The 23,419-nt window shown below is 36.0% G+C and overlaps 1 protein-coding gene across 12 annotated transcripts in view; it reads right to left on the reverse strand.

Moving 5' to 3' along the window:
- Positions 1–23,419, reverse strand: part of USH2A (usherin) — a 391,259-nt gene that overhangs the window by 282,770 nt on the left and 85,070 nt on the right. For 11 of the 12 annotated variants that reach the window (XR_014954513.1, XM_085577109.1, XM_085577108.1 and 8 more), the window contains 7 exons: positions 22,507–22,690; positions 17,303–17,466; positions 13,247–13,405; positions 9,300–9,794; positions 7,633–7,905; positions 5,275–5,432; positions 3,874–4,018 (listed from right to left, as the gene is read on the reverse strand). Coding sequence is in view for 11 of the 12 variants with exons in the window: in XM_085577109.1 (XP_085433235.1) it covers positions 3,874–4,018; positions 5,275–5,432; positions 7,633–7,905; positions 9,300–9,794; positions 13,247–13,405; positions 17,303–17,466; positions 22,507–22,690 (1,578 nt within the window). In the remaining variant the exon portion in view is untranslated. The remainder of the gene's footprint in view (positions 1–3,873; positions 4,019–5,274; positions 5,433–7,632; positions 7,906–9,299; positions 9,795–13,246; positions 13,406–17,302; positions 17,467–22,506; positions 22,691–23,419) is intronic. The other variant, XM_085577111.1, reaches the window with a different exon arrangement.

Consider the following 23,419-nt stretch of genomic DNA (forward strand, 5'->3'; position numbering starts at 1 on the left):
CAGTAGCATGAACACAATATTGTGGCACATAAAATTATTTCAAATCCCACAAGGATTGTGGAAGCTGCAGTACCTTAATTTACCATTTAAATGACTGATTAAGAAGTATAAGATACTTCTTAATTAACTGCATATTTAAAAGTCTGCTATTTAAGTATTTGTATCTGAACAGACTAAATTGAGGTTCTCTTTCTGTCCAGTCACCTTCTCTTTGAAGGTAACATGGATGGGTAATTTTCTTCCATTACCTTCCTACACTTGTTTTGATCTCTCATCTCAATACTGAATTTACACTAATATTGATCTTCCAACACTTTTTACCATTCTTGGAGCATCAGGCATAACTTTTATTTATGTTCTTTTATTTAGCTCACCCTCCTGGCTTCATATGCATTTGTAACACTCAGCCTTTTTATAAAATAACTCTATTCTTAGCAATTTTACTGTTTTCTCACACTCTCCCCTCCCATTTTTTTTATTTGTCCTCTTTATTACTATTTACAAACATCGTGGGTGTATGTATTGGTGAAGAGGAGTGATTTTGCCAGTCTGACAGACACAAGGACATATGGCCAATCTGAGTTTTCTTTCACTCTACTGCAAAGCTACACATGAGATATTCCCGGTACAGATGCCTATATTGAACCAAGTTAGAATGAATCCATTCATGAAGTTTTCTTCTGGATTTTAACCAATCATAGTCCAAGAGACTTCTCACTGAAAAATCAGCAGACTCCTCCTGATGCTTCTGCCCCCTTGGGTGCAACCCTTAAATTTGGCTCCTGCGTGAAGTAGTCTTCTTTCTTAGTCTTTTCAATCTTATCTCAAAACTCTATTTTTCTTCCTCAACAGTTTTGTTTCTAGTGATGTCATGCTCTTCATTCTTAATTTGTTTTCATTTTCTGTCTTACAATGTATTAAGGAAAAAAAAAAAAAAACCACCAAAAAATAACAACAACAACAAAACCCACACAAGTTTTCAGAGAAAAAGATTACTTTTTAAAGAGTTTATTTTTTATAACTAGGCTTCCAATTACCATAATGGATCTGAACAAAGCTTAAAAATTACTTGAGACTTCTAGTGGCAAATTTTAGAATTCACTGGCAATTTCAAAAGAAGCCCCTTGCTAATACACATCTGTTGGACATGCCAAAGCCACAGCCATCAAGATACCCACTGACTGCAATGGTCCATGTGATAAACCTGTACACTCCATACATAGAAGGCGAGTGAGTGGAGATGGTTTTTCATTATCATTCTCCTCCTCCTGAGGATCAGAGGAGAAGAATTAGTCCAATTTAGTATAACCTCTAGGCCAACTTGAAAAATAATTCAAAGCTCCTGGATGCAAGAGGACCATCATGCTGGAACACATTTCAGTCAAGACTTCCTCAAAAAAGCTGCCAAGGGCATGGAGGGGGACTGGTGTCCAACCAGAAAAGCTGTCTCTTTGCCAGGGAGATTGTCACACTATGCCACGAAACAACTCACAGAAGCAGGCTAGACGTAAAAGAAAAGAAAAAGTACCCAAAAAGGAAACTTTCTTTTCTGACTCCAGTATATATACAATAGCAAAGTGACAGTGGATTGGAGGGTGAAACTGCCACCTCTCCAGCCACACTGGTCAAACACAAACTCATCAAGTCTCTCCACCCACAAAGAAGAATGCAAAACAATCATTGTTTATATGAACAGTGTGAGAAACCCAGCAGAAATATGTAAATATCAGAAGGCATAAGAAACTTTTAGAAGAACTTTAAAATGCTCAAAAGAACAGGACAATAGGAGACATTCCTCCATAAAAAAGAACTCTCCAACAGTCCTAGAAAGACAATTTTGATTTCATTTTGCATGTCTCAATGACAAAAAAAGAAAGGATATAAATGGACTAAGACTTGATTATCTATTTTTACAAATGCTGGGGATTGGTTTTCTCAACTTTGTTTCAAGTTTTAATTGCCTTTGATTGTCATCACATAAGTAGTGCTTCTTTTAAATTCTCTTTGGAAACATAGTTTTACAGAACTTCACGAAATGAAACATGCACACACACACAAATGGAAAGAAAAATAAAAACCAACCCTCACACAAACAAACAAAAAAAACCCACACACACACCAAAAAAAAAAAAAAAACCCTGCATGGATAGGACGAAACAAATATCTCCAGGAATAAAAAATGTGACCTGTGGAAGACACATACAAATTGCATGCAAAATGTATGTTTTTAATGTTTCAGGTTGCCAAAATTTAAGACATTGCAATAACATGCTTTAAATACATAAAAGGAACACAATACAGCACTGATTCTTTTCTTTCAAGGCTTACAACAGTAAATAGGAAAAGGCTTCACCGCCAAACAGCTAATAAATGGGGACATGCCTGCTATGCTATTTTGTATTCTCCTGTCTTCTCTAATGTGATAGGTCTCTGAGTATTAACACAACCAGGGAGGAAATGGTCATAAACAAGCTGTCAAGCATAACTAAGCTATTGTTCCTGAATCTTTTAATAAATGTATAAATGCAAAGTTGGATCATTTGTAGTAATAAGGTGTTCTGTTTAGGCAATATTTGTTTCCATGGTTATTAGCACAGTCTGGAACACTGTTCCTCATAGCTGTGTGGAATAGGATAAAGTCATACTTTATACAAGTAGGAGGCTCTGTTTATGGCCAGCCTTCCACTTGGAAAAAAAAATGGAAAGGCAATGAAATAAACAGACACAAAGAAGTGAGGATAGATTAGAGGCAATATCCCAACACCTTAAATTTCACTTCAATAGAGAGAGTGAGGTAATTGCAAAGATCATCATCACAACATCCGTATGACAAAACCACTAATTGCTTAACATTTTTAGTTCTAGTTATTTAACATTTTTAGTTAAGCATTTTAGCTAGTATTGTGAAAATAATTGATGTGTTTTAAATGCCTATACAAAAGGAAACCACAATGTTAACTGGTCAGTTCTCTTCAGATGACCACAAGTATGTCATGAGTTTGAGCTTGTATTTAAAGTATTAAAGAACCATACTGACTACTTCATTCCATGAATAAAGAGACTTATAAAGCTGATATTCCCTACAGTTTCTCTCTTAAAATCCTCTTGAGCCCCCAGTGGCCAAGAAGTGAGTTTATGTCAGTCCTTTCTTGAAAGTACATACAGGCATTCTTCATCTCTGATGTGTATTTTCCCCTAGATTTGCAGATAGTGCCTTTGAAATCCATGACAATGCTACTGAAATTAACTTGAAGACTGAAAATGCACAGGAACATATATGCAGTTTCTTTAGCACTGTTCCCATAGACATGTAGATACATATCTACAAAGCAAAATCTCAAATCTCATGGGCTAAAAAACCAAACATTTTCATAAAAGTAGTCCCAAAGCATGTATGCTGCTTCTGATTTAGGCACTATGTACTTAGGTTACTCTTAAAGCCATGCAACTCCTCCTGCACGTGTTAAGCAAGACATTGGCACAGCTGGAGCATTTTACATTTCTTGTTATGCAAACACACACTGAAAACCCCTGACAACAAATTAACAACTTCTTAGCATCCTGAACGAGTGGATGCAGCCACATTTATGTGCCTTCACTGTTTAAACAAACACAAATAAAAACTATACATATCATAACTTGCAATGGAGAGAGCAGTACACAAATTCTACTGCTATAGCCAAGTACCTAAAACCTCCACTGAAAACATTTTAGTTTTAATCTGTCAAAACAAACAAATAATAATTAAGCAAGTCACTTTGTATTAATACAACACCTACCCCTGCCACTGTGCATCAAACTAGGACCATCATCATGGTATTCATTAGTAAAGCATGTGTCAGCTTTGCACTTTGCTACAGACTGTTTCCTTACCAGCTGCCAAGGTTTGCCCCATGCCTGGCTCACTGGTTACACAACCAATTTGATTGCAGAGAGTAACAGTAAAGTTGTACGTCCTGTAAGGTTTTAATCCCGTTGCTACGTAGGAGAGCTCGTGAGCCTCGGCTATATGCAAAACCTGCAAAGCAAACAGATTGGAAGACAACAGTTGGTTAATAATATTTTCATTCCTGTCATTTGATGACATGATCACTAATAAGAAACTTGTCTCTGAACTTGCAGGTTTCTTCACTCAGACATGAGAATGCCTGAATAGACCAACTGAGGGAGAGGATTATTTTGGAGAGTCTGAACAAGCTGGGATTTAGGTGATAATACTTCCCATCACACTGTTTTATGAGGTAATAAGCCAGTTCCTGAGTGGATAAATGAGGAAACAAAGTTATTGCCTCATAAAACTGTGTGGTGGTGCAGTTATCACTACAAACAGTGCAGCGACAATTGAGATGACGAAAATGACACTATTAAGTTGTGAAATCTGACCACCATTGAAGGATTGACATGATTAGCAGGCATTAGGAGGGAGGGGAATAACAAATACCTACAAACACTTGCATCTGCTTTACTTTAACATCAGTATAAACTATCAGTGGGAGGGGAACTGAGTAAACTGCAGCATTTTTGGTATCTTTGTTATCAGTATTTTTTTCCGTGAAAAATCTTGCAAGCCAGTGACCAGAAGCAATTGGCATTTATGTGTTGTTACAACAGCCTGAGAACAGTAGTATGCCCAGCTGATAAGCAAATAAACTGAGGCCCATCTGTGATAATACCAAAAGATAAAATCAGCTCTGAATGAGAAATACAAGAGCACCACATCCACTCCCATATTCATATTCTGATTATGTTATCATACTTCTGCTCATTCCTAAGCTTTCAGTTTACTATTAATGCCATGATATTTGTTCGCCAAACCCAGTCACTCAAACATTACAACAGTATTTTAAATTCTCACATTTTGACTTTTTAAATGTTTCTTTCCAATATTTTAGGTTTCCCCACTTCAAAAACACATCCAGACAAGTATCTTTTTAAGGAGAATGCAGATACCTAAAACACAATATGGCTTTAAGCATATTAGCAAGTACAACAACAATACAGAACCAGTATACACAAGTATCAAAGTAATTTAATTTTAATTGCACAAACTCATCTCTCCTAATTTTTAATCTCACCTGCTACTGAAAACAAGTCAGCTCAGAAAGACAACTTAAAATGCAGAAGTAGTACATAGCATTACATCAAACCTGTAGGTGATCAGAAAACACACAACAAACCAGGGAAAAAATTCATCACAATACCACAGAGAACATCAGGTTTTATCAATTTTATTATTACCAGCTAGGAAAAACTTAATGTAACTAACAATAATACCTGAGAAAATGGTGGCAAAGACCTTTGTTCAGTCATCAAACTGATGCTATACCCCATCACTTCTCCTCTTGATATATTATCTTCAGGTTTTTCCCATGACACATTAAGGGAATGTGGTGAAAGAGGAAATACTGATGGAGATGGCATAAACACTGGGGCTAAAATAAAATTAAATTAATAATATTCATAAAATAAGTGAGCAATATGTATAATGCAAGCTTCCTCATTGTACTTGTAAAACACCATTTCAGAAAATCATTTCTTTTCCCTTTCTAACCTTATTTTCAAGTCTAGCTGGAATTTTCACCTTATTTTTCTAAGTACTTCACTCTTCATTCTCCTGCTTTCTACTCTGGCTATGAATGCAGATTAAAACTCTGCCTGTGTCTTCAAAGAAATACTAATCAACACTACAGTCCTATCCCCTGTAGCAGGTAGGAAAGTATATACAAATGAAAAGGCCTTGAAGAAAAACTTCATGCAACATGGGAAAAAACTGATAAAAGCAAAAAGTGTTCAATACTTCAGCATCTTAAAAGCAAATCTGTTTGCTAGGCCAGTTTGAAATTAACATGTCTCTCACTTCTTACAAAACAGTTCCCCTGTCTTCCATAGTAAATCTGTTAAAGGATTGTTTGCACTGCAGTTAAATCCCCACCTGATTCCTCTGTAATAATAGGATACCAATTCACAGCACTTCTGCTACATACAAACAACTGCACTAATGGACCTCTTCCCAAATACAATTTAACACTTTTATAACATATAGTATTTAGGAACAGATAAGCAAAAAGTTTCATTTTGAAGGAGGAATTAGTTTAGTCTGCTGTTTTGCTGGAACAAGTGACTGAGGGCACAATTTTCAAGCTAATACTAAACAAAAGCATAGGTAATGTAAGAGAGATATTTAATTGTCAACCATGGGCTTTATCAGTCCGAAAACCATGTATTTCTACTGAAATACCATACTGAAAGCATTGAAATAAATTGCTGATATTTCAAATAATATGTCAAGTGGCAAAGCCCTTTTGAAACTCTGAAGAGTCATAATACAAGAGGCTGTGAATTGGTTATACTTTGATAAAAAGGGGCCATATGATGACACTTGGCCTCTATAAAGGCCCATTAAGAGATGTAAGGAGTTAAAGAGTTGGCCGTCTCAAACACAAAAGACTTTGCCACAAGATAAGCACAGAAGGAAGCAACAAGATGTTGTTAACTCCAGGCCTGATGCACATGAGATCTGGTTTGCTCATTCTCGTTAAACGCGCCCAGACAAAAATTCCCACTTCAGCAAACTGTGTGAAAAAGCAACCAACCACACACAAAGATCACCCCAAGTCATGGGACAGATGGCTTTGCAAACACCAAGAACCACTGAAGCTTCCCTAAGCCACCATAGCAAGAACTTGAGATAAGATAAAGATGGTACTATTGTCCAGATAGCTGTCCAGATGTTATCTCAGACCCAGCTGGAGCTTAAAGAACCTTGGGAAGAAGAATGTATCACTGGTAGTGGACACAAAGAATGCAAGATTTATGGGCCACAACAAAAGCCAACTTGGCAACCATGCTGAAATCAGCTCTGATTTGATAAAAGGTAATTCCATCAGGGGAGATCAAGACCATTGATTCACAGCCCATCAACCTAAGAAACCCACTGACACAAAAAAAGAGAAAGACTGAGCATATAGACTAATTAGCATTAGAAGCAAGGGGATCCTCTAACCAACAGAACAAGAGAACTGTGTAGCCAATGAGCATAAGTTCTTTTATTTGCTAAAATGTATAAATAGTGAAACATTTTGAATGACCTCAGAATAACCACAGAAGACCAGAGTGAAGAAGGACCAACAGGACACTGCTGGATCCTTGGGTGGTAACTACCTTCTGTTGATCACTCTCTCTCCCCACTGTGTTTTCCCTTTCTTCCTATCTCTACACCTCACATTTCCTGTTAAATAAAATCCATGTTATTGACTTTGGCATATGGACTCATCTGAACCTTAACTCACATAGAGGCACCTCTCACTAACGGGGTCTCAGCAGAAGTTTCAAGCACTATACTCCCGAAAAGGTAACCCTCTAAAGGTTTTCAAATTAAAACTTTGCTTGGCATATTTTGAAATCTTGTAGTTTAAATGTAGGGCTAATTGACATGAATTATTTTCCTCAACAATATGATATTATGGTGAAGAAAATGCTTTTGTTTTTCATGCTCAGTTCTGAGATAATCTGACCTATCTTTAATTAGTTAAAATAGCCCTAGTTAACCATCACTAGACACTTTAATTGAACACTAAGAATACATGCTAATCTACATTTTCCTTTCATTTCTGTCAAATAACCAGTGCTTACCAGCCTCTCCTGTTCGCTGTGATGTCCAACCTGAAGATATGCTACCTGCCATGTTTACTGCTAGCACATAAAATTCATACTCTGTGAATGGCTCCAGATCAATGACTGTGGTGCTGGTCTGTGGTGGAGCCAAGGCATTTTCATTCTGAGATTCCACAACTGGTTGAGGACTGAGCCATCCACTGCTTTGGAAAATACGAATTTCAGGAGGAAGAAAGTTCTCAGTTGATTTTAATTTTTTCCTCATGTAAAGTTCATATCTTATAATTATACCTAGAGGAAAAGGCCAGAAAAAATGGTGAAATTAGAAGATATCTGGAGTTCTAGTAAAATACCAAATTTTTACACTTTTTTCCCTTTTTTAACACAAAGATAACTTTTGAATGATATTTTAATTATTTTAATGCAAACATTTTAAAACATATTACTGGATAGGAGATACATGTACATCAGTTTTATATCAATGCAAACTTATTATATACACAGGAAGGCCTCACCACTCTGGGGTAAACAAAACCAGTCAGTGTTGTGGTATGAAGTAATATATGATTTAGGTTGGATCATGAAAGTAGTTTAATTATAAGATCATAAGAAATCTTATCAGAGATTTCTTGCAAAGCCAGGAGATAATGGCCATAAAATTTATGCATTTGGGTCTGTATTCATGGACTAAACTAAAGAGGTTGCTTGTTGGGAGAAAGAGCTTTTGTCTTTGGAGAGACCAGGAATTCTGACCAGATATCAAGGCAAATATGAGAATGTTGCTTAAATTTGCTTGTGCACATTAGGTGCATGTCATGGCTATGAACTGTGAAGAGCGTATGACACAGGTTGCAGTGCCAACAGTAAATATCATTATCTGCATTGTAGAAACTGCCTCTCTAAATATATAGTTATTCTTGTGTGGGCCATCTTTCTGTCCAGTCTGGAAACAGCTGGAAAATGAGATGCTCAAAGTGAAAGCTGAGATCCCCAAAGACAGATGCCCATTCTGTGAACAGATAAAAATGTTTGTTTTCACATGCACAAATACTTGTGCATGTTAGTGCAAGTTCACAAGACTCCATTGCTCATATATTAAAAGATAGTTTTACCAATAAAATCTGTGGTATCACAGAAGTATCCTACAACAGCTGTGTTCTCAGTTTCAAAAACCCAAAATATTATTACACAAGTTAGACCAGCAACTCTTGGCAATCACCTAATCCCTAACAAAGTTATACTGGTAATAGAATTGGCTACTGCACATGACTGATGGTTTCAAAAACAGACTTCTCTGTTAATTCTTAGATTTTTTTCCATAACTGTTATCTGCTTATTTATTTTTCATCAGGCAATACTACCACATCTGTCTGAACTAAGCAATCTGGCAAATTAGGAAAAATTAATTTTACTGTAAATGTTTGATTATAAATGTGATTTTTGCTGCAGCAGATGCCACTGAGTGCTAAATCCTGGACCAAACAGTCAGTGGATTTCTCGACTCTGGAAGAATAAAATACAGACTGTGAGGATACACTTAATGGCAAATAGGCAAATTAGGAAAATGCCTTACTTCATTTCTCAGTGCATGGTGCATGAACAGGGATATTCTAAATGAGATTTGAGGAAATACTGCTTTTCCCTTGCAAAGACTTTGATTGACAAAAGTAAAGACAATATCCTACCATTTGGTTTCTCAGGTGGTGACCATTCCACAGCCAGTTCTGTAGAGCTGATGGTTTCCACAGTCGGTGGGTGCAGCCCTTCTGGAGGAGCCTGTGCAGTAACTACGGTTACTGGCTGGCTCTTTAAGCAGCCTCCACTAGTACAAGCTTGCACAGAAAAAACATACTTTGTAAATGGACTGAGGTTCCAAATAATTGCTGAAGTCTTTAAGCCTTCATACTGACCACAAGGCTGCAGATCAACTGTGCTAGTACAAGTCAAAATATATTTCTCTATGGGCCCAGACTCATTGGAGACACTTGTCCAGTAAAGTAAAACAGAGTGGTGACTAACAGGAAAGACAGGATTCAAATCCAAGCTTCCTACAGGTGTCCCAGATTTTGTTCTGTAAGTCACTGAGTCACTTCTTGTAAAACCATGAACGTTGCTGGCTTGGATATAATAGGAGTAGAAGGTATATGGAGCTAACATGGTATCGGTGAAGGTCTGAACACCTAAAACAAACAGGTGAGAAGAAAACTGTATCAGCTTAAAACATTAAAAGTAATCTCAATTGCTATACCTAAAGTCTGCCCAGCTCTAATCCAATACACATTTATGACTGTTCACGTGCTCTTCTTGAGATTATAAACATTGGAAGTTCTCAGGTTTTTTTAGCACAGGAAAAAAAGGTCCCATTTATCCTTTATTACCTTCTACTGCACATTAGCATCATTAAAAGAGAGAAACTATTTTTTCACTGAACTTCTAGTTCCTGCTTTAATCATGAAGATTAATACAATTAACTTCTCATTCCTCTTTTTCCTCAAAATAATTATTTCAAATGTAAATCAGCATCAATATGAGTGAATATAATTTAGAAAAAAAACCCAAACCATTATGCAAACTTTCAGACCTCTTTTTTTTATTAATTTGATGGCATAACACCAATATTTCAACTTTGTGTGCTTTCACTTCCTCACTTCTACAACAATGCTTAAAACCTCATTTGAAAAGCATTTATCTTGGATAAGAAGTGAGACAAAACTGCAAATAATTATTAAAAATATATATACAAAGCTTATGCTTACCTTCCTCACCCCTACTTGTCCCAGGAAACAGGCCCTTGGTCAGGTAATAATTGGCACAGACTCCATGATTCAAAGATGGTGGATCATATATATCTTTACTAAGAAACCCATTGCTTTTTTATAGACAGTTATGATACACCTGGACCTAACTGGTCCTCCAATCCAAACACCATCACCATTGGCTAATTAAGAAACCACCCTTTGGTAAACAAATCTCCATAACACAGTCCATATGTTTACAATACCAGATGCAGCAAGGTAAGGTAAGAATTCTTTCTCATTCTTTTCTGATCTTCTCACAAACTTTTACCAGTACAATGCTTTGGAAAGTTACCTGTTGCTGTCTGTGACCAGAGAGCTGCTGTCACACCTACTTTCCATTATCCTTAGTTAGTAGCCTTTTTAGCAACTTTTTAGTACCAATTGCCATTAATTGTTCCTGTGCATATCCCAGAAGCAGTTACACATCTTAGTCATCACAGCACAGTGTGAATTTATGTACAACCATAACACCCTACATTCTTTTGCCTTAAGAAATAGTTAACATTGAGTAATATATGTCAGAGCACAGATCAACTTTTGCAAAGCAAATGAAGTGGATGAACCTATTTCTATGTTCTCTTTGTACATCCACACTGGCAAGCCAGCCTTGCCCTGAATACAACTTAAAGAAGAGAACAACAAAACCCTGAGTATTGCTGGATATTCAACCTTTGACACTGTAGCACAAAAGCAGCAGAGTCAGCCCAGTAACTGCTTACAGTACTTCAACTCTTTATAGCAATTACAACATTATCACTGGAGTCCAGCAATAATGCAACCATGTTATGTCATCTTCAAGCTTGCAAACCATGGTACTTCAGGCAGGGCTGGGGAACAAAAATTGTGCTAGAGAAGGCTGGGTATTTGGTATAAGGAGATTAAATATTAGGAAAAGTTTATTCATGGTAATGGTAGTCAGGCTTTCAAATGAGCTGTCTGGAAGTGTGGTAGACTCAAGATGTCTGGAAGTATTAAAAAAAGATGCAGTGCTTGGGGACATGGCTTAGAGATGACATGGCAGTGCTGGGTTCATCATTTCACTCAATGATCTTAGAGGTCTTTTCCATCCTTAATGACTTTATGATTTTGTATTTTTAAGTAATTTGAGAAAAAACTCAGTTTAGAGTTAGAATTGTTAGTAACATTGGGGTTTCTAGTATTGTTAGTAACTTTTGGGGTTAGAGCAAGTAGTTAATTTTATTCTCAAGACAATGACTGGTCTGGGAAACCTGAGGCTGAGGTTTTGCAGAGCACTTAAGAAAATACTGTTTTAATTGGGCATTCTGCAATACTATCATCCAGGTCAGCATGCTAATTATTCCTAATTTTCCTTGGGAAGTTCAATTTTTCTATAAAACTCTCATTTAGCCATAAGACAATGCTAATCCATAAGCATTACAAATTCCAAACTATACTAAGAAAAAAATAACATTAGGAAAAGTTTTGTCAGCATTAACAATGTATTTTTGATATCCAAACACCAGCAGATTATTTCATATCACTAATTAGGGGGATTTCGAGGAAACGTCAAAAATGCCTTTTGAAACCAAGTCTGTTTTTAAGAAGATAATGTTTTGTTAAATAGAAACATGTTAATGTCTCATTATCCAGTAAAATACATCTAGAATTTTTTTGCTTTCTACAAAGTATGTAGGTAGAATCATGAAATAACATTTTCAACAATGCACTGTTTCAAATACATTATTAAACAGATGTATAAAAATGAAATAGCATAGTTTATATTTTAAAATTAATTCATATTTTTACTAAAGCTAGGCCTTTAAACCAAACTAAGGTGTTGGAATCTTCTCTATTAGTTCTCTACATTTTTTTTATATTTCGCTCAATCACTTAATCCCACACTTGCATGGGGTCACATATCTTTCCTCACAGTATGTACTGCAGAGTGCCCAAACTCACAACGTAAGCCACATAGTAATGAACTGTAACACAGCAGCATGAACCAAAATATAGAAATGTGAGGTGCATTCCAAAGGATCTGGGCTTCCATTGAAAAATAGCTTCTTTTTCTTTTTCTCTCTCCTCTCCAGGATACACACCAAAAACTAGAGAGACTCAACTACCACAAGATGTTAATGCTGCTTTGGTAAGAAACTGCAACAAACTGAAGCTCCCAGAACAGAGGTCAAACCTTAGTGGCATTAAACCACACCTGTCCCCTTAACAAAACCACTTGTGTGCCATGTATACACACAAACAGTATCCATCTCCTTTTCTTTGATAAGTGGATCAATATTAGCACAAAATGGCCTTTCCAGCTTGGACAGAGTGTCGAATCCTTTAGGACTGCCTTCTGAGGATCCCTTGGCAAGCCTCAACATGAGAGAAGTGGTGCTGCTAAAGACAAATCAGGAGCTACACTGATAGCTTAGCAGAAGGTGCTAAAAGTTAGAGGCCACAAAAAGCTTTCCTATCTGTTAACAGTTTAAAACCAAGAAGATGAAAAAAGAAGTTTAAGCATATTATGGTCTCTTCTGTTTACCCTAATTCTTTATCTGTGACTTTGACTTTTAGGTTTTGGTATCTGTGTATAGTTCCAATAAATATTTTCAATAATTCAATTTTGAAGTTTTTCAGATTAAAAAGTAAAATAATTATCAGCCATTTTAGGTTATTCCATTTTCCAGATTTTAGACTAGAGTATTAATTCCTTTCAAGTAGAATTAACAACACAGAAGAGTAAGTCATTAAAGGGAAACAGGATAATGTATTCAAAACCATAGAGAATGAATGAGAAATAGCTAAGAAACGCCACACAGAGATATAGATAGATAAGCACACAAATACAAAATCTTTGATGCCACCTTACTTACTATAAGGATGGTAGTCTTCAGTTGTATAAATTTCTTCCTCATCCCTATACAGCTGGTAAATAAGCCTGTTAGAATTTGGAGAGTCAGGGGAACTCCATGAAAGATTGATAACAGAGGAATTGAGAACTTCTCCTGTAGGAGGAGGTTGCTGGAAAGGAGCTAAAACATACACAAAAACTGAAGATGTAGAAATTAAAGTAATCAATAATCACACAAATCTAGTGAGAAAATGCAAAAAAACTGCTAAGCATTCTTCACCTTTTGCATAAAAATGCAGTCATCCAGGCAAGACACTAAAGACTAAACCAATCCATCCAAATGCTCTCCAACAAAGCTTTTTATCCATGAAAAAAGTGTATATATTTAAACAAATGATGAATAAATTAATCCCCCTTTCCACCCCAAAATAAAGCAAGTGTTTTCCAAACAGGTAGGGTTGTTTTTTTTTTAAAAGGTACTTCAAGGTCTCTACAAAACAAGAACCTATTTATATGGTCACGTTATTGAAGGTTCTAGTTCAGTTAGGATTTATTTTTTCAGAGGATTCATTCCATTTTAGCATAGACCAGGCATAACCTCCTCCAGTAAAATACAAACTGAAAGTCCGACTAAGTCCAGATTTTACTGAAGTGTTAAAATAAGCTTACTTAATATAATGAAATCACAAACACATAAAGGGAAAATTTTCGAAGTTCATTTAGGCAATTCACTTCCATTTGTTTCCAGTGAACTTGAAACCCATGAGGGCAAGATATCTAGGAGTTTAAGAAATCAGCTTGATGTGTTACTTTGCCAAAATATGACTCTGTTACCACCTCCATTAACTTTGAAAAATGTGCTACTTAATTGCACGAGTATCAATAAAGAGAAAAACAAAGTTTTGAAGTTGAAGTTTAAAAGCCAAGTGCCTCACATTTTAAGAAAGAGAATTCAAAATCCCTCCTATGGCTCTTTTGTCATCCAGTGTGTGATCATAGTCCTTCTAAGGTAATAGCTAATACTCAAAAATTAAACTTTATATGCATATATACACACATATAAACATACATTTTGATAGATGGACTCAATTATCTCAAAGGTCCTTTCCAACCTAGATAATTCCATAATTCTATATTTATGTTATTATTCAGGTCAGAGCATCAGTCCACAGCTTTCTGTAGGACCTCCAGTAACCCAGTTACACTGAGGAAAGCCCTACTCTCTGTCCCTCCTTATGCCATACATTAGCACAGAACAAGACAGGTCTGTTTGGGCAGATAGTAACTGCTATCAGTGGCAGACTGTGCCATTTCCCCATCCTCTTCACCAGGGGAGTGTGGATCTAGAGGAAAACATTTTGCTTAAGGAATGAGAATAATCCAGGGCAGCACAGAAATCAGCACATGGAGTAAGCTAGCAGGTGTTAGATTCAGAACTACCCAATTAACTTTCCTCTCCCACATTAAGTATTATAGGAGAACACCAAGATTAGAAGCATAGATTTTGTTATCTTCTTTTTATAAACTATCATCCTCTTCATTATGTGGATATTTGCTTAGTATTACTAAAAGTTAAATACTAAAATCTGTTCAGCCAAGCTAACAAGGAATAAGCAAAGAAGTTGCAGACAGCAAATGTCATGAGGACCTCAAGCCACACAAGTGATAGATGTAGACTTATGCCAAAATCAGCGGGCACACTATATACAGGTTTTTAATACAAATCTAGAAAGTGAGATGAAGCTATTTAGAGTAAGATAATGAAAAGCCCTGCTTCTACTGCAGTCTCTCAGCCAAGAAATAGCAAAAATATTTCTAGAATTCATTGGATTGAACTGAACATAATCATCATCTCCCCTTAAAAATCATAAGTTGTTCTGCTGCCTATCTGCAGCTTTGGCGCTCATCTCACTTAGGCAGTGAATGTATGCTAAAGGGTCTACAGGAGTAAAGTTTGAGAATCAGAGGAAACAAGTGCTCCTAAATCTCTCTGGCATTTAAAAAAATTTCTCTCCATGAAATACATACTTACAAGACCTAAGCAATCACAGCAATTTACCAGCACCACCTTAATTCTCCACTGGCAGTCTCATGCTATTGCATATTGCTTCCATAGGTTTGCTGCTCTGAATTTTAAATATGTAAGCAAAGTACTTTATTGTATATTTTTGTGCAGCATCTAAGATACTGTTAAGTAAAAGAATTGCTAAGAAGAAAGGTCTTTTCCTTAAAGAACACTATTTGGACATTGACAGTTACTTAAATTTGCTTCCCTTGGCAAAGACATATAACCAGTAACAAATGTGTCAACAAAATGCTGTTCTGCAATGAAAATAATCAGAAATGCCAAGCCAGGCAAAGCTCCATATGTGTGCAACAAGTTCAAATATTTTGGTATGAATAACCAAAACACTCCAATTGCTATATCCTCTATGTCCAGAAGAGGACTCCGCTTGTCATTTAGAATACTGTCTGATGTACTTTTATCTAACTAAAATCTATAATATTCTTTTTCTATGTCATACTATTATTAATCAATTTTATAGTTGAATTGCTATTGACCTTTATCCAATGTGTATCCCAACACAAATAAGTAGGTTGGCTTATGTTTGTAAAGCACTTTGAAGATGAACAGCATCATAAAAGTGCCGTGTATGACTATTATTACATATTCAGTTGAAACATCTTACATTTTTTAAAGAAACAACGAGCCAATCAACTGCCTGAACAATGAACAGACACTGTGCTTTTGACAGAAGACTGGGGAAAAGGGAATCAAAACTATTTAAATACTTCCAAATTTTGAGGAAAGCTAAAAAAAATTGTCTTTGGAAACAAATCAGTCTCTAGGATATTTATGACCATTTATAATGCTGTGCATTCTACAATGCATATATTTGAAATTTAAATGGATTTACAATGAAATAAAAACTGATATCAAAGTGAGAGCTGTCTCTACCTGTAAACACTTTGTGCATTTACATCTGTGCTTGCAAATCTGTGGTTTTCATATATCATAGTTATGAGTATCATATAAACACTCATGCAGAACACACAAAAAAATATTTTGTTGAAGGAAGATCCAGAAACATATTCCAGAGATAACTTGGGAATGTCTAACCCTGTTGATGCATTACACATGGCTACCTGAGCTAGCTGTCACAGTATCACCAGTGTGGCCACTATTAATTAGGCCTGCTGACAGAAATGTCCAGTCAGCACCTGCAGAGTTCCTCACTCATTCCTTACAGGACCTCCTAGACTGGGCTGTTAAGTGTGTATGGCAGTAAGGTGTGCCACCAAAATGTAACACAGCTTTTCCAGAGTGAGCTGAGCTCCTTCTCACATGGTTTGGCATTACACAGCATGATGCCCTCAAAACCCATGTCTGAACACTGACCCAAAGACAACTTAAGTACTCAACTTTCTTATGACATATACTTTTGCCTTTTCTTCTTTAATAACTCTGACAACTTGGAGACTTTGTGCTGGTGATCTTCATATCCGCATGCTTCACTGCAATTTTTTCATTACAATTCATATCTGACCCTCATTTTCCCCACCTCACACACACCAATTTATGATGCTTTTTTACATCACATCACATATTTTTCCAAACTGACTGAAAAAGTGCTCCAGAAGGGGAATATCTGGAACTCATCCCCAGGAGCAGGTTTTCAAAAGACCTTCTTTTCTTCAGACCTTCTGAAGGCAGGTGTCCTGCCTCCTGTCAGTAGCAGGAAAGGTGGCTAAGCTGTAAGTTGTACAAATACTGTTGCATTCATGACAAAAAGGTGAACTATGGATTGGGCACTACTAAGAAAATGTGAAAGGAAATTATGGGTTGTCACTTCTCCCCTGGGTTAAACTGCAAGCCTAAGGTGTGTGTGACACAAAGGGTTCTATATATCTCTCTAGAAAACAATCCTACCATACAGTAAAAATCACCTGAACTTCGGTGACCCTATATTTGGGGGTGGGGAGGAAATAATTGACTGCTGACCTAATTCAATACTCACTAAATCGATTAAAAACTTTAATTTGAAAGACATGCTTTTAAGACATAACATCCACTTACTTTTACTGCAGCCAAAGAGGTTGTGGACATCCAAATTACTGGCATCTGGAACACAGTTGTCACATTTCAAGCCAGTTACAAATTGTTTACAAACACACTGTCCAGTAACAAGATGACAAGTTCCACTAATGGCTCCTGCAGGATGACAATTACAGTGCTGACATCTATAAACAAAAACAAATCAAGGAAGTCATCAACGCACATCAACACTTCAGTTAAGCACAGTAGGGTTTTGTTTAAAAGATTCTTGGGCAACATAATTAAAACATCATAAACAGTTCAGTAGTTTGAAACAGAGCAGAAAACCTATTAGCATGATTAAAATAAACTTACAAAAATGGTGCCCACTATAAAAATAAGTATTTCACTGCCAGAAAGATATCCTAATTTATATAACTATGGCTTAGAATTAAAGAGCTTTTATATATATTGATCCATACACAAACTGGATGATAATATTCGGTAATAACCACATTATGAACTCAGACCTACATCCTCACACAACCTTCCTTGAGAGCTGCAGAGTTCAGTGATACATAAGCAACCAGCTGAAGAGGTTCCTACACAAAACAGGCAACCTTCTACCTCAAGGAAAACTACGCTTTAGTTGGGAAAAATAAATCAACTATTCCTTGCCCACAAAGGCAATTTAAGGTTGAAAAAAATAACATGCTGTGAATAAAGGAGAATGAATGGTGACCAAAACTGAGAGAAAAAACTCAGATTAAAACAATGAGAGGAAACAAAACAGCAAAAATACTAATATAACAGAAAGCACAATGTCTTTGCAGCCTGAAGGACAAAATTTGAAATAACTACAGTGAATAATTAATTAAACCTGCAAGCATATTATTTTTAAATTAAAAAGAACAAAATAATTAAAAGCACTGGTGCCACACAAATGCCATGCTTCAATTCTGTAAATCTCTCTGGCACCAGTACAATACTTTCAGGATTCATTTATGCTTTAGCTTTTGCATGTGAAACCTCTTGTGATCACCTTGCTCTTCACCTAATGCTATTTCCCCACTGACACTCATTTATAGCACAGATACCAATGTCAGATTGTACTAATATTCAAAGAGTTTGAATACATCAGAAATTAAGCAAAGCAAATGACTACACATACTGTTATGCTACCCCTTGCAATACAGACTGCCATTATTACTTATAACAAAGTCAACAATGGCAAATAAAACTTACCACTTTAGATTCTAATTTCACTGTATTTTAATTGCTGCAGACTAAAAGAGCTCTGAAAAGCCATGATCTGGGAAACAGGTGGGAAAGTACATTGCAGATAAAACATACTGAGAAGTCTGCACTTCCCTCCCCTTGTCCTGAGCTGGAAAACTCCAATCCTCAGGCATAAGCAACATCAGCCTCAAGGGAATTTTAAATTTCTCCAGATGCCAGGTCCCAAGGTGATGAAGCAGCAAAAAGAAGCCACCAGAGAAGTCCAAGGCAGTCATGCTATGCCCCCTTTATTCTGCTAACCCAAAGACTAAACAAGAGTCAATTTATATTTGGCTGATCTTTCCTTGGCCAGTTTCACCAGACCCAAGGAAATATGTGGTGGTTTACACAAGTTACTTCGCCATCTTCCCAGTCACCACCATCACACCTTAGTCTGTATCTCCTACTGTCTTCATGAAAGCAGAAAAAAAAAGTGAATTCAATTATGTTTTAGGTATCAGCTTCTTAAGGCAAGGGAGAGAGGAGGGGAAGGTGGAAAATGTTTTCACATTAGGACACTAAAATTCAGGTCAATAATCAGTGAAATATGCATTAAATGTGACAGATTTTTAAACAAGCTTAAGGAAACTCTTCACATAGGTTTTCTGCCTATCACAGAGCTCTCTGTATTAGAGTTCCTCTACTCCACAGCAGCTCGTGCTGTGTGATCTCCTGGGGAATCATTTAACACCCTTAAAAAGGCTGATAAAAGCTAAAGCTGCAAAATAAGCTGCAAATTTGTTTTATGGACTAATATCCTTTTGAGAATAAATAAAATACATTCTCTCTTGGAAACCACTATACTGCAGTTCGCTCTCTTTTACAATCAAGAGAAAAGGGCAATTTTTTCAAAAGTCTTTTAATCTACAGACAGTGCATCCAAATCCCCGTTTAAATAGAGGTTTTGTTTAGAGTATTTTAACAAAAAACAAGTTTAGCTACCAAAAAAATTATTTGCTCAGTAAGACAGTATTTTATTATTATTTTGTAATTTCATTATATGCTGATTATTTTGTAGGGGGGGATGTTGACAAAACTTTCTTAATAGATAAACAGAGAAAGACAAGTTTTTCTTATTGTTCCTGTATATTATTACACCTCCTATGAATACGGGTCTCCTGATTATTCTAGTCTTGATTATGATTCACACATGACAATCAAAGTCAATACTCATACAGTGACAGTTCTCAGGCAGGGTGGGGCTGCCAGAAACAGGGTATTCCTTTCTGCTTGTTGCATTTTTCTTCTAGGAAAACTGTAGGCTCCCTGCTTTTACCTATACTGAATGAGGCTCCTGATCCTGTAAATAACAGCAGATATTTCACCATATTCTGCTCCACAGGATTACTCATTATTTCTGTGTAATAATATGCATCGTGTTATTTAACTGCAAAAAACTAGAACTGGATTTATTGTTAGGCATAGTTCATACTTTGCAGTCAGAATTAAGGATTCAGTCAATTATGAATTTTCAAAAAACATATCCAATTATTTTAAAATATAAGTAACTTTTAATCATGTGAGAAATATTTGCTGTATTCTTGTCAAATGCTACTTTTTCAAGGTACTCCGAGTCAAACATATTTGAGTTTTATTAAAACAGAATTATATATAATCAAGGAAAACAGACTTTTAAAACATGGAAAGAGAAATGTCATGCCAAGATGAATTGTGATATTGATTTTCTGAGGATAAATGGTTTTTGTAATATTAATATAGAGAAACCTTTATTACATTGACTCTCTAGGTGCAGTTAGAGCCTCTCCAGCAATCTGTTTAAAATCTTCATTTTTCATCCTTATGGGAAAACCTCACTTGCTAAATGGATTTCATAAACAGTAATCTGTCAAGATATATATATAAATAGATAAACAATTTGTGTTGTTCATTGACCAGTTCATTATAGTAAACAATAAAGAGCTAAAGCATTTCAAATGTGTACAGATGCTCAGAACCATTACAGATCTGCTCAGATTGCTGCAAACACTCAGTATTCCTAATTTGTTAAAAGCCAAGAAATTTTTCCTGCTTTATAACCTGAAATGCATTAAAGAATATGGAGTTCCTGTTTTAGCTCAAAAACACCAAAAAATAAATCAGCTCACATATAAATTCAGAGTGGGAGAATTTTAAAGCCTCACAATCTCTGTGTATCACAGCTTCTGCTTCTTTTCTGCTACTGTGCACAGACAGATATGTCTTTGCCACTACAGATAGCTCACATCCTTTTCTGTCCTTAAAAGACACTTGGAGCAAGGATGGCTTAAAGGACCTGGCAACTTTATAGAGAAACAAAAAGCATATTACTCTTTTTATGAAGACATTAACAGTTAAAGAAATAGAATAAAATAGATTAACAAATAAAGACCTGCATTATCATTGTCAGTGGATAAAAGTTTCTGCCTAAGGAACAGAGGTACATTGTCCAAGAAGACGACAATGAAAAGGGAGACAAGAAAATGCAACGTAAGTTCATCATGTTAATGTACAACCAGAGTAGTCTTCAATACTGCCATAAGGATTAACTAGTATTAAGGCATTAAAGTCAATTCAGATTCAAATCTCAGAACTCTAAAAACTTTCTATCTTTACAACAAGGTCTGGATCTAGATAATTTATGTTTCCACATTTTGAATTGCAAAAGACAGGTTAAAATGCAGGTATTTGAAAGCCAGTATATAGCTCAGAAAAGCTATTGTTTGGCACAAATGTGCAAAAACTGAGGGGTGAGAGGAGAATCTATTCCAAGTAACTAAAATTAAAAGGTATCATTAATATTAAGGGAAATATATTTCAAAGGGAACTTTAATATTACACAGACTTTCTTTCTCACCATTAGAAATGACAGGAAGTGAAAATAGAAGTCCTTATTTCTACAGATTATTTTATGGCTATTAGCAGATGCCTCAGTGACCCGAAACAGTAAAAAATAATTTTAACAGTCTCCTAATTAGTGACAGTAACATAAAAGTTAAAGTGAAAAATCTGCAGAATAATGTCAAATACACACAGGATGACATTGCTAATCACTGCCTGAAAGCATGTATACCCCACACTAGCTAGGGGAGAGGAGCAGAGGGAGGGGAGCATTGTACAGGTTTTGCTTTTGCCTGTGGTACATGGGTTTGGCTTTTTAAAAGGCAAAAATACCAAATACAACAAAACAATTTTCCACCATCAGTCTGCATGAAAAGACAATTGCATAAGAGTGTGCAATCTTCCTGGACAATATTTTAAAAGAAAATTGAGATTGTGAGGACTAGGCAAAAAAAACTATACTGGGGAAAAAAGCGCAATAGTTGAAATAACAGTGCACTATACAGATATGTTTTCCCTTTATAATCCAGAGAATCCATATAATTTCAATTATATTGATTGAAAAGACGCCAGGCTACATTAGAAGTAGAATTTACCTTGTGGCACGTAACAAATTTGTTGAACAATTGTTGATTACACTGCTTCAGGAAAACAAATTTTTGAGATTAAAGGTGCAGTGAACATTTTACCAGAAGAAATTTGGGAAGTCAGGGATATCTGTAGTTTTCCCTTTCTCGCCCTGGCCCCACCCACTAAATCTTCCTGAAATCTTCAATAGAATTCACTAGTTGTAAGAATGGCAAATTACCTGCATTTTAATAGTCAATGTTTAACACTTCAGAAAACAACACATTTTACTGAAGATGCAGAGAAAACATAGGAGAGCAATTAACTAATTGTTATAACTTAGCCTTATACATCTTTCATTCTGTTATTACTTAAATCCACAGCATAATTTATAATTTTTTCAGCTCATGGGAGCACAGGGGATTGTGTAATGTATCACATGTAAATCAGAGTGCACACACGAACTCATAGAAGGGTTAACCTACCTAGAGCACATCTTTCCATTGTCACTAAACCCTTGACTGAGCCATGAGGAAACTGTAACAAGGAGGTTATAAGTGACCTGTAAAAAAAGAAACACTCACCTCCCTGTGACAGAGTCAAATCCAAAATAAAGTTCTTTGCAACGTTCACATGTCTGTCCTGTAACGGAGGCGTCTTGGCAACTACATTGGCCAGTGAGTTTATCACAGATCTGATTCACAGACCCAGCTATGTGGCACAGGCACGGCAGACAGCCAGTGATGCTGGATGGAGAAAAATAAAAACCTGCAAAAGAATGAGATTTTGAGAATGTTGGTTAACTCTCTTCAGACTCTTAGCCAGCGCAAATGCAAAATAGGGGGAGTACATTAACATGTCTGTGGGGAAAGGAAAGGCCCAAGGATGTGAGAAATACTCATGAATCCAGCACAAGTGACAGAAACAAAAAATAACATAGAGAGAAGAGACATTTGTCCATTCCAGTTCTGAGATCTCAGCTCTGAAAATGGCCAGCTGCAAACCATAAGAAATGTACATATATTCTTAAGAATGTCTCTTAATTTTTATCAACCAGTGGTTGACTTAATCCTTGAAATAAGATAGTGTTTCTTTGGAAAAACAACATTTGATAAGCACTTCTTATTTATATTTCACTCCTCCTTAACATAGAGCTTGCAACCTACACAAATACTTTCACACAAAATAATAAACTGATAAAAGAAAGTTACACCTCTGGTATTAAACAGCTTTCACCCCAAATCCTGTCCTGCTCCTGTACTATTTCAAATTATGAATTTGAGCATTCATTTCACATTCCCCACAGTATATTTGGTATGCTTCTGCTATGTCATCTTTCAATCTATTGCCCTCACAAGCAATCTTTATTTATGCTGATATTTATCTATTACTGAAAAATACAGTTAGTATACAGTTTATACACCTCTAATCTGGTAATTTAGGAATTTACTCATTATTCACAACCTCACCTAAGTTCCTTACAAAAGTGCTTTTAAA

The sequence above is a fragment of the Lonchura striata genome, chromosome 3 (genome assembly GCF_050655825.1).
Source record: "Lonchura striata isolate lonStrDom1 chromosome 3, ASM5065582v1, whole genome shotgun sequence".
NCBI lineage: Eukaryota > Metazoa > Chordata > Aves > Passeriformes > Estrildidae > Lonchura > Lonchura striata.